At 36.2% G+C, this 15,131-nt stretch overlaps 1 protein-coding gene across 3 annotated transcripts in view; it reads left to right on the forward strand.

The window, feature by feature from the left end:
- LOC140155750 (uncharacterized) overlaps positions 1–15,131 on the forward strand; it is a 111,669-nt gene that overhangs the window by 90,265 nt on the left and 6,273 nt on the right. For all 3 annotated transcript variants that reach the window (XM_072178701.1, XM_072178702.1, XM_072178703.1), the window contains one exon: positions 6,434–6,479. In XM_072178701.1, coding sequence (XP_072034802.1) covers positions 6,434–6,479 — 46 coding nt within the window. The remainder of the gene's footprint in view (positions 1–6,433; positions 6,480–15,131) is intronic.

Here is a 15,131-nt window from a genome sequence, read left to right on the forward strand (position 1 = left end):
TAGATAACGATGAGATAGGTACGTAGGTAGTGCAAAGTCTGCTATAAAGAATACAACAATAGGCCTGTTCAGACGAGGGTTCTCAGGTTAAGATCGTGAATTTAGGTTAGGCTAACAATGCTACCGCTAAAAGTAGTAGTGAACTTACGTGCATGTGTGAGCAAGAGAAATATTTTTGGTGATAGAAACAGAAGTTATCCTTCTTATAGAAACAGAAGTTATCCTTCTATGTGAGCCAACCCAGGGGAGCCAACATGCGGACAAAATTCAGTGTTTGGATGCATTCTTGTTCTTCTACTAGATGTCATCAATCCACTTCCTGGAAGTGATGAAGCCATGTAACTGTAAGATGAAAGTAATACAAGATAACATCCCACAATTGTTTAAAAATTGAATGATACTTCTGTCAGATCCATTTAATGCCAAAAGTGGAAATTTCCCCAGGTGTTTGTTTTAGTTCTTGGACAGCTTTCTGTTTAACCTGAATTCTGGTTGTTGTGCTTTTTTTGTCCAAATATCTGCACTTTATACAAATTTTCAGCCTGTTTTCTTTTTTCCAGTTTGCAGGTTTTTTAAACACCTTCAAGTAGGATTGAAGAGTTGCTTTTTTCCCTGCTGTGTAACATGGAGCACTTCTTGTAAATGGTCATGGGGACTGTGGTGATCATTGCCTGCATTAAGAAGATTATTTTATCCTACCTCTGTTTCACAGTAACATACGGGTCATGTGAACATACCTTTCAGCAAGACAAATCACATAGTAAATAATCATCCCTGCAAATCTAGGACATAATCGGCACTAATTGAAGTGCAAAGCGCGTTATTTACGGACATTGAATATTTGCGCATTACTTATTAAATAAGTGTGAGGTTGCGATGGTACGATTTGTTGTTGTTGTCAATCCTGACATAATAATATTATATCTGTTGTATGGTGCATGTGTTTTTTCATTTGGCGTACTCTAGTTTGACATATTCAGGGATGATGAGATTACCTTTGAAGCGAAGGCAAGTACAGAATCACGTTTGATTTTGAGTTTAATGTATTCCAGATTTTACCTTGGTGAGACACAGACGTCAATGTGCATATCATTGGGCACAGCTTCAAATCATAAGCATTCGCCCAAGTCACTGGCGTTCACATGCACACATTTAAAGTCGCTGCATAGATGCATGAGCGAAACAGCTGCCTTAGCGCAGTGATGTCACTGCCGCGGCAAGGCGAAAAATTGTATAGCTTATTACATTGAGAAATTGTTTAATCAAAAAAAAGGATTTAGACCCAATTAAAGATGTTTTGCCACATGTGAAATATAGATGAGATCACTTTTCAAATGAAGGCAAGCACTGAATCATATTTGTTTTGGACTAAAGGATTTAACTTGTTATATTGAGAAAGGGATTTAGTACCAATTAAAGATATTTACTCGCCTAGAATGTAGATTGAGTCAGACTTATGTTACTGTACAGGTCATTATGCCTCTCCATTCTGAAGTAATTATTATTTACTTGGCTTATTTATTTATGTTTGTTTGTACTTTTGTTTGTTGGAAGGATGATTGGTAGTAGTTGATGCACTTGCCCCTCACTACTGCAACCCTGGTTCGATTCTCAGCAGAAGTGTAGTTGAGCATGTTTGCTGATCCATACCTAGCCTCAAAAAAAGTTTTTCATGGGGTGCTACAGGTTTCTTGCTTTTCTCCAAATCGCAGGATGTATACTTCCAGGTCAAACTTTTTTTTTAGTTCAATACCAACTGTATTACTATTGTATCTTTCCTTTTGAACAATGTCTTCTTCTCCAAATTACATAAGTAAATACATAGTCAAGTAACTTGCTATTTACTTTTGTTCCAAGTTGAATGTGCATTTGAAGAGTTTTTGTTTGCTAGCTCACAAATAGCATGCTGGCTGGATCTTTAATACTAAGCAAAAATAAAGGGGGAAAATGGGCTATTGAAAACAGAAATTAGCTACAATTTGATAGTTCAGTAAATGGATGAAAATTAAATTCAAATAAATAATAATGTTCAAATTTCCCAGTCGACTATATGATAAGCATAAATTGATATGATAACCCTTTGCATTGTATAATCCATATGAAGCTTAAACTGAGATAAATTTAATGGTACAAAGTCTGCTCTCAAAATCGAAGCAGATATGCACTGTTCAGGAATTATACAGGCTGGCTGGGATACAATTGTTATAAAAGTTATTCTGTATGAGCAAGTTGGACACTATTCTGTCACCGTTCTGACTCCTGGAACAAAACCTGGGGAGTTTTTTCTGTATATATATATTTTGTGCTTCTTGCATTAATTAGATACCGTAGTCTTTAAGATGATTGGACATGTGACACGAAGAAAGAGAACGTAAGTTTCAAAGAGAGACATGACATCTCTGTGTGATGTGTGGTGGGTATAAGACTAAAAGAATGACAGTGTAGGGGTGAGTGTGTGCGTTGCTGCATGTTTCTACTGGGGATAGGTTGGCAGGTGATGCAGTTTAGTTCAGAGTGTTACCGGTTAATGTGCTCAGTGGAAACGGATCTGTTCAGAGTGATGCGGTGTGGCCACCCAGCAACTGTTGATCCACCTCATGAGGTAGACCATGGTGTGTGACACCTGGTATTTCTGCCAGTAGAAACACAATGGTTAACGGTAGCTGGGGTTGCACTAATGTGTACGTTTCATGTATCCCATTGTGGGGTCAGGAAAACAATTTCAGTACTTCTGCTACACACCACAACCTTTATTTTAGGCATTTGGGTTACCTGGTAATACTGAGTACAAATACAGAGTGCTCAGTATAAACATGTGTTGACTGATAGGGATGTGTGATGTAAGCATAGAAGAACACAAAAGAGAAATCATGTAGGAGCCTACATTTAATAACAGTGGAAATTCAGGAAACACAGACATGAGTGCTGGAGACTGGCATCCCCATGCACAGAAGCTGGGAGTAACCTAACATTTTTAAGCTAAAATAAGCTAAAAATTTGATCTCTCTCTCTCTCTCTCTCTTTCTTTCGGGGTGGGGGGGGGGGGGGGGGCTGGATCTCTGTGTGTGTTAGGGTGTTGCATTTTAATAGATGTTTTTTTGAAGTATAGGAAACATGTACTTGTATAAATGTTCCATGATATTTTTATTCTTCACTTGAGATGAAATTAGGCATGAAAGTAAAATGTGATGTCTGTGTGAACAGGGAAGAAGTGGCGTGAAGTACTAGTATGCTGCATGAAAATTGACTGTTAGTGCATCATAAAGATGAAGCTGACATCTTGTTGTAGATCTGTACATTCACTCTTAATCTGAAGCACTGGAAATTGGACATTAAAAGTGAATTGATACATGAAGAAGTGTTGCTCAGATGAGCTATGAAAATTTTATGTGAGTTGAATTTTACTTTGCTTTTGAAAAAGTCAAAATTCACAAAAATAAAACCCTCACAAAAATTATGCAGTATTCTATCTGCATGTCAATAATTGATGTACATGTTTTACTACCAGTGGAATTTTCCACTTGCATGTGGAAGGCACCATCTTTAAAGCAGGGGTGTGCATTTCATGACATTTATTTTGGCCATCCAAATTGGTATGATATATGGCCATATTTAATCATTTTATGGATTTATTCATTATTTTGTGCACTTACGATACAAAGTATCAATCTTTACTCTTTATTATAATTCATTTGATTACCAAGTTTGTGAAGAAATTAAGTTTATTTGATAACATGGAACAACTGAACAACCTAAACAAAGAAGTGTGCATGGCTGAATAAATATCTTTTACTAGCGCTGGGCAATGGTTACTTAAAGGCAATGGAAAAATCCCTGAATTTTAGCGGGAGGGAAAGAAAACAGTTTTCATTTTAATGTGGAGAATAATTATTAGTGAGGAGGTTTGATGAAATGCATGTTTGGTCTTGATATGGTATAATTTCTCTACCAATATTTTCTATTGTTTCAAGTGATGCACAATGGGTTATGTTTTTCTCATTTTACAAAAACTGTGAGTATATATTCATTCACTATTAATTAAATACCATCTACTAGTTGTGAGCTTTTAAATTTTACAATGTCATGAATATCAAAAACAATGTGCTGTTTATCATGTTATATAAATGCCGAGTCATCGAGATGAAGGTACTAGTATTTATATAAGTATACACAGGACACAGATATCCATGAGAATTTCACATGGACTATCACATGTTGTATGAATCTATTGATTTTGGCTTCCCTGAACATTATTATGCTTTTGTATATAGAATTAATGTTCTTCCTGGTGGTCTGTTCTGACAGAACCTGGTATTTACAGAACTATTGATCTGCTTATGTCCCCGCTTATGTCTCAAGCAAAGCTCAAGTCAGTTTATATGCCGATGTACATGCTCTCTATGAACATTATTTAATTCATAATGCGTAGTTGATGTTGGTCTTGTACATAAACAATCACAGAGTTACTGGTACTGGATTTTAAGTAGGATCAATAAATGGCTGCACAAGCGATTATTTTGTACTCTATAAATTTGCAGCAACCAACCAACCATGGGACATTTATGTGCTTTAATGTTGCCTGAATCGTAGAAGAGAAGTTCTAGACTTGGCTTATGAAAGTAACTTGCACTTAAATATACCTTGTACAGCATATGCCCTTTGGATTTGCACATAACAAATTTGATAACTTTCCAAGATGGATTAAGTGAACATTTTAGGCCTATGTGTATTGTGTTGAAGTCATAGAATGTGCACATAGACATAATCACATTGAAACTTGAATAATACTTCTCTTGTGATGCCTGTGTAAAATTTTGGTCCCAGTTCAGCTCTATTGTGCCTCTTGGAGTACATGTCATGGTCAAAGTATTGCAACTTTGTCTGTTTCATCTAGTTCAAGTATGCAGACAATAGCAGACTTGTATACCAGCCAAGTTACTTCATCTACCCATAACCTGTAGGCCTATGCATTCTCACTGCCAACAAACCAGATGGAACTTTTCCAAGCTCCAGCAAAAGTAGAGCAGAGTTCGTCAATGCCAGATAATGTGACATTATGGAAGCTTGATAACTTAGGGATGTGTAAATGGATCCCTGATAGTATTTGTGTTGTTGTCACCATGAGGAATTCAACACTGTGAAATGAATATTTAGCACACCTGGCCTAGTAAACATATTCTTGGTACTGCTTCGTTTGTATAGTCCCAAATGTGGAGTGCATTTACCAGTAAATGGTAGAAGGCATCACCATCCCTGGTACAGTTTGTGTTGTTGTCAACACGGTGGAATTCAACACCCATGAAATGAATATAGTCCACCTGGCCTAGTAAAGTTTTTCTTAGTACTGCTTCGTTCATTCAGTCGCAAATTACTGTGGAGTATACTATTAGATACTGGCAGAAGGCATCGCCAAAGGAAGATTATAATGCTCAAGCGGCGGTCTACATTTGGATGACTAGTGTCGGCATGTTGTCAATAATTCAAACTTGGTTATTGAGAAGATTGCTTACTAAACAAAATTTAATCATTTAAACATTGGAATTCATCATTATGTGATGGAGATGTTCATGAAATAATATTTTGTTTGAACAATGAAATCATCTTGGGAAATCAAAGATTTTATGATGTGATTGTAATTGAATCATTGGTATTGTCAAAGCAGCAAGTGTATTGAATCTGTTACAGATTGCCAGTTGTAATAAAGAGCTCTTATTGAAGTGAGTTGTACAATATTAACATAACTTTGGATGATGTACGCCTACATTCTTCAAGCTACTAATTGTGACTGAGTCTAACTATGTTGCTTGTCAGCGAAGTGCTCGTCTACCATCAGGATATGAATTCAAAGAAATGATCGTTATCATACCAAATGTTGTGTTTGTAAATCTATACATGCATCCACACTCCATCTAAATAAAGTCAACCCAATTTATTTGAAACTCTATACCTACTACCAGTTGGGAGACAAATATTGTAATCGTCATCACCAAAAAACATTGGACATCAACTGGGCGCCAATCACGTCTTAGTCCAGTGAACACCCACGCTGTTTTATTTATATATCAAGATATATATATAAGAAAGACCGATTCATGCAGGCAGATACTATGTAAACTCATTTGATACATGCCACTATTTTATAAGGGTATCTGCCCCATTATATTTTAATTCATCAAACTGGAGCATTGCTTGACTTAGGAAATTAATTTCTTGAATTGGACAAAAAAGCTGGAATTACTGGAATTGACACTAGTTCAACTGTTCATGTGACATTGTTGTACCAGGATTATATATGAGCCATAATGTTGGAATCTGAGTATTTTGACTTTGAGAATTGGAAATGGAAAGTAACGTTGGAGACTTCAGCTAGTGACGATGAAGGAATCTGTCTTGATACTAACCACAATGTCTTATCTGCTCTTTTTGCTTACAGTACCTCTGCAGGAGGAGCTATTGACAACAAGATAGAACAGGCTATGGTAAGTAATACAATTTGATCATTTCTATTCCTGTTTCTATTTCAAGTCTGAAATATTCACTCTCACTTAATAACCATGACCATAATGGTGGTTTCATACTATCATGCCTCTTGCCGCTGAGCATCATGACATATATGCATTGTAGCTAAATGGACACAATTAGGCTTGTCATTGGCTGATGCGTCATGATACTTACTTCAGCGGCAAGCAGCATGAAAGTCTGACAGGGCATAACATTCATTTTAAAGAAAGACGCACACAACTTCTTGATTTGCCTCAAAAAGTGGGGATGTCTATAGATGAAGTGACAGCAATGTTTGAATAGATTCATCTTTTGAGCTGAGGGTAATGTTTGTAAACAAAAGCAAGTAACTGTTTCACTTTTCAATAGGCTTATTGCCTGTTATCTGATTTGAAGCAAGTTTAAGAAGTGCAGGTCCTCAACTAAACATGACACGCATGCATACTGCTGACCAACTGTTTGGTACGAATGATGTCAAATGTCACTTCATCTAAATTCTGATCAGCTTGTAATAGGCGGGACTCATAACACCATGGATTGATATAGAATGACGACTGGCATAGATGAAATGACACAGTACCTACATGAGCTGCGCTTTGCTTAAGTTGGAACTTAATATTATTGTCTCGTGCAGTAACAAAAACCTCGCCTATTCTGAGCTGATCATAATATTTACCCCTACATCATAAACTTTGATGTTTTCTGTTTGTACCCTGTGGTTTGTACCTTCATGTGATAGTGTATTCGTTTTGCAATCCTAAATACTTCATTATTCACCATACATCATTGTTACTAATATCATCAACATAGGCTAAAGAAATATTTGTCTCCCAAACCTGCATAAGGGAAAGCCATTCCAGTGCATAGCCCCATGCACTGTGCCTTTTTACAGACTTTTTTTAAATTATCAGAATTTTAAGAAAAATGGCCAAAACAAGGAAAAAGATGGAATAAAAAACACAGAAAAAAAGCATAGCATAGCACATAGCCATTTTGCAAAATGTTTGAGAGACAAATATTTTTGGCCCTTTTCCAGCATTATCCACTTCATCATCAATGTCACTTGCCTTTTATTATTATAGGAATTAATGTCACATTTATATATCTTTTCCTTCCCTTCTCACCCCTTGTGTAATGTATCAACTATTTGGAAATTTAAAACACCTATTCTGTTGTCTTTAATTAAGCAAAGTTGTTAAAACTTCATTAAGTACCGGTATTCATTATATGTAAGATGATTAAACATCAACACACACATTTGTGGGTATCGGAACATCCCAGCGCATGTCTACAGGTTCTTTCCCACTTGCTAAATCTGTGATATATCGTCACTGTCCAGTAAGTGTGTGTGTCCACACCTCCCATGCCCTAAGTTAAAGAGGCGTCTCATTAGTCTGTCCTCGATTGTGGTTTTTAACAAAATTATAGGCCTACGCACACACTATGCTCAAACATAGTAGAATTATAATTTTAATAAAAAAATTTCCACAGTTTGTTAAAGTTGAAAAATGGGAAATTTGTAAATATAATTCTCATCCCACATATAGTCACGTCAGAGTCAATACAAGAACAATATTTACTCATACAATAGGCTATGGATGTCAACAATTTCACATGTTAATCTAGATACGTGATCAGGAGCCATACTACAAATATAGCATCCTGCTAACATTGGATGCATACCAACGAGACATACTGGGGCACCCTAAGGAGGGGAGATCCGCACTAAAACCACATCAGTGTGTACTTCTGTGGCTTGCATTTCGTACTTAACAGACGTAACATGATACTGCACTGTTTGGTGAATGCGTAAATGCTACGTTGTCTTTCAGCGTGACTTTTCACTGCGTCTTGTAATGCAATACATGCGGCATTACTCATTCATGTGATACAGGTGCTTTCAGACATCCGAACGTCGGTACTGTTACTGTATGAAATATGCAGTGTGTAGACAGTCGCTACAGAAGTCCGCATTGATGTGGATTTCAGTATCCTGTTTGAGGTGCCCCACTGTCATGTGATGTGACTCGTGAAATGGGAGGTGAGGAGGAAGCAAGGTGTTGAATAAAGAATGAGGCTGGCTGCTGGATCAGGATGGACATTAAACTAATCAAACCATTTCATTGCACCTATGGCACGTTTACAGTACTTAATTGGACTGGCATCATTCTGCAGATAACGCTTTTAAATTTTGAATTGGTATTATACTTCGATGCGTAACAAAATCTGAATTCAAACATGGCCTTTAAAACAGGTCTAAAATTGTAAAACAGGTACTGAAAGAAAACAAACCAACAAGGCATACGATGTAAAAACAAATCCTGAAAACTGGATTATTTTATAATATCCCAGCATGAGCTGAGAAACTTTTAGGAAGATTAATTTTGAAGAAAACCAACAGTATGAACTTCAGGGAACACTTTATTTCATGGTCCAATTTCATCATGTGCTATTATTCGCCTAGATGTAATTTCTTTGGATATTTCAATCCCTTTTGATATGAGAGGAAACATTGTGCTTCTGAAGCCCCATAGGAAAAAATATCCGGGATAATCTACTTAAGGCTCACAAAATCCAAACAAAGGATCTTTCAATGAGGAAAAATATATGTATGCTGATACCAAAATCTGCATTTTGATGGGAGGAAAAAGTATGGATGTGATTGTTGATGGGACTCTCCTCCTTTAATATTTAGTAGGATGATAAATATTTATCTGACAAAGATGAAGAGTATTCAGTGGGAGACACCTGTCTAGAGAGAGCGGGGGTGGGCACAATTTTTTTAAATGTCATGTACAACTTGGCATGTTGAAAAAAAAAGAATATATTATAAATAAAAATTCCCTTTAAAGGGAAAGCCAGCTTCAATGCAGAAGATGCCTTGTAATTAGTTTGGGTGGTGGCATTTTTAGGATCACTCTTTTTTATGATCCATCATGTTTCATGACAGTCCACCAAACCATCAATGATGAGAACATGCACATGTTTCATGACAGTCCACCAAACCATCAATGATGAGAACATGCACATGTTTCATGACAGTCCACCAAACCATCAATGATGAGAACATGCACATGTTTCATGACAGTCCACCAAACCATCAATGATGAGAACATGCACATGTTTCATGACAGTCCACCAAACCATCAATGATGAGAACATGCACATGTTTCATGACAGTCCACCAAACCATCAATGATGAGAACATGCACATGTTTCATGACAGTCCACCAAACCATCAATGATGAGAACATGCACATGTTTCATGACAGTCCACCAAACCATCAATGATGAGAACATGCACACAGAAACAGCAAACCAAACAACTCCTATAACTTCCTGTCAATTAATTACTCCAAATTGTGTCTTTTTGTCTTTTCTGCCTTTTAGGCTACCCTTAGCTCATTATTAATATAAAGAAATGCAGTTTTTAGTTAATTGGCTAAAAACTGCCATCCTACTTGCCTTATACATGCACATTAATTTTATATTAATTCGCAATTTATACTTAATATAGCACATTATAAAATGTATAAAGACTGATATTGTTCAATTATAATAGGAATTGGCCTACATGTATATAAATTATACCCATATCAAAAATAGGCCCTGAAATTGCATCGAATTTTTCCGTTGAAAAGACAAAACTGATGTTTAAGATATAAATTATTTCATAAATGACATTTTGAGTCATTTTTATCCATAAACGATACAGATTATAGGATATTTTTACTTTGACTTTTACGTCCATAAAGGTTTTAATCATGTTATCAATACACTCACATCTCATGCTGTGCTGATCTCCAGGAGGTCTCGAATGTAAATCTAAGAACGCCTGATAACAAGGATTCTATAATTTTCTTTCGTTGATATGCTGTGGAAACTATTATAGGCCTGGCATGAACTTTTAATGTCATATTTCCATCAAACCATAACTTTTGAAATTCTCACTCGTTTTCATTCGTTTCATACTTTCTTTTTCTTACAAATCCAATAACAGGTCTATTATATATTTTTACCATAAAAAGTTCCGCAAAGTAATTCAAACCAATGCTAGTACCCCGTAATCTCTTTAGCAAACAAAGAAGATCTCCGAATTAGATCATAGCCAGCTAACGCTGGCGAAAAAGTGCTCCAGCTCAGAGAGCTTGTTGAGTTGAACTTGGCCCCAAGGTTCCAGAACAATTGTTAGAGTCCTTGTGTAAATAAGGGTGATAGTTCTTTTTATTAGTACACAATGTTCATGTTAACCAAATGCAAGAGAGTCACGTCACATTCCATGGTTACGGAGAATGGAGAACATGTAACATTGGCGTATTTGAAAGTTCCTTTTCACATGACTCAACAAAACTACGGTTTTGTATTAACAATGTCCTTGTTGTTAAGGTTGATTTCATCTCCGAGATCTCCGAAAGTGTTTTTCTCGTAGACTGTTTTGAACTTGAAGTAGTACCACTGAAGTGGAGATATCTAATACTCATAAAAGTGAGGCACTTTAGCATGTAGCAAAGCGAAACAGTTTGAAGGACTTTCTACATGTGTGAATCAAGCCTATACTGCAAAAGATAATATTTTTGCATATAAACATATTTTATAATAAAATTTCTACAATTTTAGATTGAAAAGAAAGCTGATTATGTTATTTGAAATTGGTATCTGCATGTGCAGCAGAGTTAAGAATGGGTTAATACGAAGCATGACTTGGGTGATTTTCCCAGAATGTTGTCTAATTTGTGAACGTCACACGCAGGCGATGGATTGTAATTCAATAGGGCCCCTATTATATCAATGTAGCCATTTCTGGGAAATTTGGAATTTAGCAGACTGCAATGTATATCATCATTTCAAGCGCTTACTAAGTTGGTTTAAGGATAGTTGATACTACCAGTTCCGAGTAGAAGTCATTCCATGGTGACGATGTTTCAAATGATTGACATTTCATACAATTTACGGCTGCAATGCAGCAGGAGGGTTTTTTCTTTGAAGTAAAAAAAAATCCTTACATGTAAAAATTGCTGCTATAGTACAGCAACACATTCCTTCCATACAAATTTTGTTAAACCCTTCAGACACATCAATGTTGTATGATAAAGCCAAAATTTCCATTCCCAAACCAAACTTTAGGAATGTTTTCTTGTAATGATATTACGTGACTTAATCATTTTATTAGAGATTTCTTCACAGTTGTGATCCTTGATTTCAAGCAAAGTTCAGTATAGCCGTGCACATTTAATAAAGCTAAAATTTTCATTCCCAAACCAAACTTAACAAATGGTATTTTTTATCGCCTGACTTTTAAAAAACTTGTTGTGATCCTTGATTGAGCAAAGTTCAATAGCAGTACAAATAAAATAGTACAGGTCAAGAGGAAGTTGCAAATGCAAGGTTTAGTCGTATTTAGGGAATCAAATGCAAGGTGAATATACATGGACCGATTTTGGATATTAGGAACTACTCCTGGTTATTTACTCCATACACCCACCCCATAGACATTGTGTGTGTTGACAACATCCCTCTCACTCAAGTGGAGCATGTGTGTGTAATAATTACATAGCACATTTGAAATTGGGATGTATACCAATCATGAAAATTCATATGCAGTTGAATTCTATCCCTAACCATAAACACGCCCAAATAGAGATGTGGAGTCTGAATGGGACTTAGAGGGGAAGATACTTTCAGGGGAACAAAATTTCGGTTACGGTTCGCTATCTCTAAGGTTCGCTATCTCTAAGGTTCGCTATCTCTAAGGTTCATTATCACTAATTACGAAAAAGGTCCGCTATACCTAAGGTTCGATATCACTAATTTTGAAAAAGGTTTGGTATTTCTAAGGTTCGATATCACTAATTTTAAATAAGGTTCGCTATCTCTAATTTTGAATAAGGTCCGCTATCACTAATTTATTGAAGGTTCGCTATCTCTAAGGTTCGCTATCACTAATTTAAAATAAGGTCCGCTATCTCTAATTTTAACAATCCCGGTATCCCTGAGGTTCGCTATCTCTAATTTTAAATAAAGTCCGCTATCTCTAAGGTTCGCTATCTCTAATGTTCGCTATCACTAATTTCAAATAAGGTTCGCTATCTCTAATTTTAAATAAGGTTCGCTATCTCTAATTTTAAATAAGGTTCGCTATCTCTAATTTCAAATAAGGTTCGCTATAGCGGTCCTTATTTAAAATGAGAGATAGCGGACCTTATTTGAAATTAGAGATAGCGGACCCCTTATTTAAAATTAGAGATAGTTGACCTTTTTAAGATTAGTGATACTTGAACCTTAGGTATAGCGAACCTTAATCGAAATTAGTGATAATGAACCTTAGAGATAGCGAACCTTAATTAATTAGGGATAGCGAACCTTAAACAAAATTAGTGATAGCGAACCTTAGGTATAGCGGACCTTTATTGGAATTAGTGATAACGAACCTTAGAGATAGCGAACCTTCAATAAATTAGTGATAGCGGACCTTATTCAAAATTAGTGATAGCGAACCTTATTTTAAATTAGTGATAGTGAACCTTATTTAAAATTAGTGATATTGAACCTTAGAACTAGCGAACCTTATTCTAAATTAGTGATATCGAACCTTAGAAGTAGCGGACCCTTTTTTAGGTATAGCGAACCTTTTTCTCTATTAGAGATAGCGGGATTCTGATCTCCATAGACTTTACACGTTAGTGATAGCGAACCATAGAGATAGCGAACCTTAGAGATAGCGGACCTTAGAGATAGCGGGATGTCACCCAAAATTTCATGGCATCCAGCATCCTCTGGCGGTGTAGGGTGGGGGAGATGTTCTGCAGGGGGCGCTTTCACACCCTGCCCGCCTCTGGTGTTGCTGACTAAAAGGCACAAAATTTGACTGGTTACTAAAGTGGCATTTGACTCTTCAGCTATCAAAACATAAAATTATAATTTAAATTTGCAAGAAAATGAAGTTTGGTTTCCACTTCCAATTTTTTATTTTTTTTATTTTTTTTATTGGCCATTTTTCCTACTTTATGTGGTTCATAGTCGCCTTTGAATAGCAGGCTCCTTCCCTTTCCAAACTTTCCCTCAGGCTTAAATGTCAAAAAATATAACACTTCATGATGTGTGATTCTTTCCTGAAGAATACCCTTGTTTACATTCATCGTCATGGTTACAAACATGATAATGGTAGCTGACTGGTCATTGACAGCCTCCAGCCATACCATGTTTGTACTCCTCATAACCTCAAAACAGGAGTCCGTCTCGATTTCAACTTCCCTGACCCCCTGCTGGAATCGCTAGTGTTTAGTTTCACTGACATCAACTTACAGTGATGTCATTGTATTTTGTGACGTCAAAGTACCTCTCTCTAGCAGACACCCGCAGCGCTTACGAATGATGTGTCTCTTTAGTCTCACTTGTTATAGTATGACAACCAGAGGAGTGCCACGGTTAATTTTAGGAAGCATACGTTTGTCGAATAATATGTGAATGTTTTGATACAAGCACATTTTAGGATATAAATAGGTAAAAATTGACACTTGTTTACATTTGCTCGGCTTACTTTGTAATTTGAGATGAACAAGGAAGAAGACTCACACAGAGTGTGCTAAATATAGTGTGCATAAAAATGATTTAACAGATCGGAAACAAGGTATGTCCATCTCTTGCTGTAAATAACAACACTCTTAGTCACCGAGTGTTTTCCAAGAATTTCTTACTTGAGTTTTATATTCACTTTCTCAGACCGTCAATCAAGAGACAAGATGTGTAAAACGATGTTAACCCCTGAACCAATTTAATTCTATAACTTAAACACACACTAAATAAATGATATTGATGATAGGCAGTGGAACCAGGGTGGTAGGGTGATGCGTACCACCCCATCAAAAATATAGTGGTGGCAGAAATGGTATATATTCACAATTCTACCATTTTGATCTAAAATTGACTAGAAAAATGGTCTTGGAGAGCATCTAGAAATCAATATTTTCCAGGCCTCTAACTGCCAATGTTGGGTACTCCACTCACTTTGCTTATTGGATAGTAATATATTGCAAACAAATATATTGACACTAAAAATAAATCAAGTTGCTCCATCCATGATGATTCTTCTATAACCTGAATCTAAGTAACAGGAAGAACACAATCAACAATGGAAGCACAACATCAATTATTCACACACATATTTTCCATTCTCATAGTCATGCCAGTGATGAACTGCATAGCACCCACGCAAGCTGTGAGATGCTTATGTAATCTCCGTCTCAATCGGAGCAGTACGAATTAATGCTCAGGGGCAACTTTTTCTTTTGATTACTTCATAATGTATTGGGGCCTATGATATCAAATCAAGCATTAGCACACATTTTCTTTCAGTTTTCTCTGCATCAGGTCATAAATGAATCTTGACAAGTTAGGGTTTGAATAAATAATACATATCAGTGAATTACAATGAAAATGTTAATTTAACACTTTCCTTTTTCTCAAATATTAATAAAACATTGCATTTGGTTGATTATGCTTGCTATATTTCGTTGATCAGGGCCGTAGCAAGCGGGCAGCGGGGATGCCATGGCCGCCCACTTTTTGAGAAATTTGTTATGTTTTTTTTTATATCTTTATTTCAATTTGGTCATATATTTGTATTTTGGCTG

The sequence above is a fragment of the Amphiura filiformis genome, chromosome 6 (assembly GCF_039555335.1).
Source record: "Amphiura filiformis chromosome 6, Afil_fr2py, whole genome shotgun sequence".
Taxonomy (NCBI): Eukaryota; Metazoa; Echinodermata; class Ophiuroidea; order Amphilepidida; family Amphiuridae; genus Amphiura; species Amphiura filiformis.